The sequence below is a fragment of the Triticum aestivum genome, chromosome 5A (assembly GCF_018294505.1).
Source record: "Triticum aestivum cultivar Chinese Spring chromosome 5A, IWGSC CS RefSeq v2.1, whole genome shotgun sequence".
NCBI classification, from domain to species: domain Eukaryota; kingdom Viridiplantae; phylum Streptophyta; class Magnoliopsida; order Poales; family Poaceae; genus Triticum; species Triticum aestivum.
Window position 1 is genome coordinate 585,430,259 of NC_057806.1, and position 1,728 is coordinate 585,431,986.

A 1,728-nucleotide genomic window follows, 5' to 3' on the forward strand; every position below is an offset into this window, starting at 1 on the left:
AAGAATGTGAGAGGATGTACATGAACAGTGCACATCACGGGATTTGACTGAAAGTTAAGGAAACAATCTTCAGGCGGTCCCAAAATGTGCATTTCCAAGCCACAGTTAACGTCAGTAATGTCCAGCGATGTACTATCAGCATCAGTCTTGGCGTCCGAGTCTCGGAAAGACGGACAAGCGTGTTCCCAAGAGTTTGTCTAAAGTAGTTTAACGCCCGTGTTATTGTTTTGCACACTGACACTGCAGATCTTACGCACACTTCCATTCTATATTATACAAGAAACGACTAGACGAGCACGTCACAAAAAAAAAACCGACTCGACGAGCACACACCGTTTTATTCGGACACAAAGTACAAATCCTGCACCGCACCGCTGCGCGCCACCTCGGGCGTACGCTCGCTGTACGACTCTAGATGGAGGGAGGAGAGGGCGCTACGCCTACGGGCGCTCCTGGTTGAGCCGCGCCGCCGTGGTCACCGCCTCCGCCACGCCGCCCGGCGTGGTCGTCAGGTCCAGCTTGTTCCGCATCTCCGCCGACACGACCCTCTCCGCGTCCTCCCTCGTCGCCCCCTTGTCCGCCGGCAGCTTACTCCTCGCGTCCTGTCGTCAGTTTGTTGCCACGGAGTAATGGGCAAATGAATCAATCATGGAGGAGAAAACGAGTATAACAACGAGCTGTAGAGGTTTCAGGGGCTCACCGAGAGGACGTCCCGGAGCTTGACCTTGTCCTCCTCGCGCGCGGCGCGCTCGTTCTGGTCGGCGGCCGCCTGCACCGCCGCGGCGACGCCCCCCGGGACGGTGAGGTTGGACCCCGTGGCGCGCATCTCGGCCGCCTGGACGGCCGCCGAGTCGCTCTGGTCCACCGGCTTCGCCCCCGCGCCGGCCGCCGCCACGGCCTCCAGCGCGCGCCCGATGGTCACGGCGTCCTTGTCCAGCGCGCCCGACGGCTCGGTGGCCGTCACCGGCGCGGGCGCGACGAACCGGCCCACGACCTGCCCGGCGACGGACTCGGTGACGACGCGGCGGCCGGGGAGGTCGGCCTCGGTGACGGTGACGCCCGCGTCGGCGACGGGGCCCGTGAGCTGGCCGCGGCCGACGTGGCCGGCGCGCGCGTTGAGCGTGGCGGCCGACTGCATGACGGCCGCGGGCCCGCCCTTCTGCGTCTGCCCCAGCCCCAGCACCTCGTTCTCGGCGGACTGCAGCATCGCCGCATCCCTGGGGGCCACGGGCTGCGCCGCTAGCTCCCCGGACACGTCGAACACGTCGCCGTACTTGATTGGCCGGTCGGCCTGCATGGCCTCCCCGCCCTCGGGCCTCCGAGGCTGGCCCTGGCTCATGTCTGTGTGGGTGGGTGTTGCTCGATTGGTCACGGACGGAAGTCGTTGCTCTCTCGGACTGACTGTGTGATGATCCGGCGGCGCGCTGTGGCCTGTGCGTGTGGGCTTTTAACCGGGCTGCGTGGGCGGCGCGGCGGCGGAGGAGGGGACACGTAAGGTCGACGAGAGGTGGTACGTGGAGTCGCGGCCGAGTTGCACTTGAGCGTGCGCGTCCGTGGCAGCTGCATGTTGTGATTCAGATCGACGCGCGTCAGCTGATGCTTATCGGGTCACTGTGCGCGCAGCCGGGGGACGGTGAGTAGATGGCCGCTCCGATGAGAAAAGAACCGCGCGTCACCTAGTTCTCGCGGTGGGGAATTCGGCTTCGGCGTGTCCGGCTCGCATCGTCT

The 1,728-nt window shown here is 64.8% G+C and overlaps 1 protein-coding gene across 1 annotated transcript; it reads right to left on the reverse strand.

Moving 5' to 3' along the window:
- Window positions 1–249: 249 nt before the first annotated feature.
- On the reverse strand, window positions 250–1,430 carry LOC123107821 (late embryogenesis abundant protein D-34). The gene is made up of 2 exons (XM_044529728.1): window positions 701–1,430; window positions 250–602 (listed from the first exon to the last, which is right to left on the reverse strand). Exons 1-2 carry the CDS (start codon window positions 1,337–1,339, stop codon window positions 441–443), a joined length of 801 nt encoding a protein of 266 aa, XP_044385663.1. The 5' UTR covers window positions 1,340–1,430; the 3' UTR covers window positions 250–440.
- Between the last annotated feature and the right edge of the window lie 298 nt (window positions 1,431–1,728).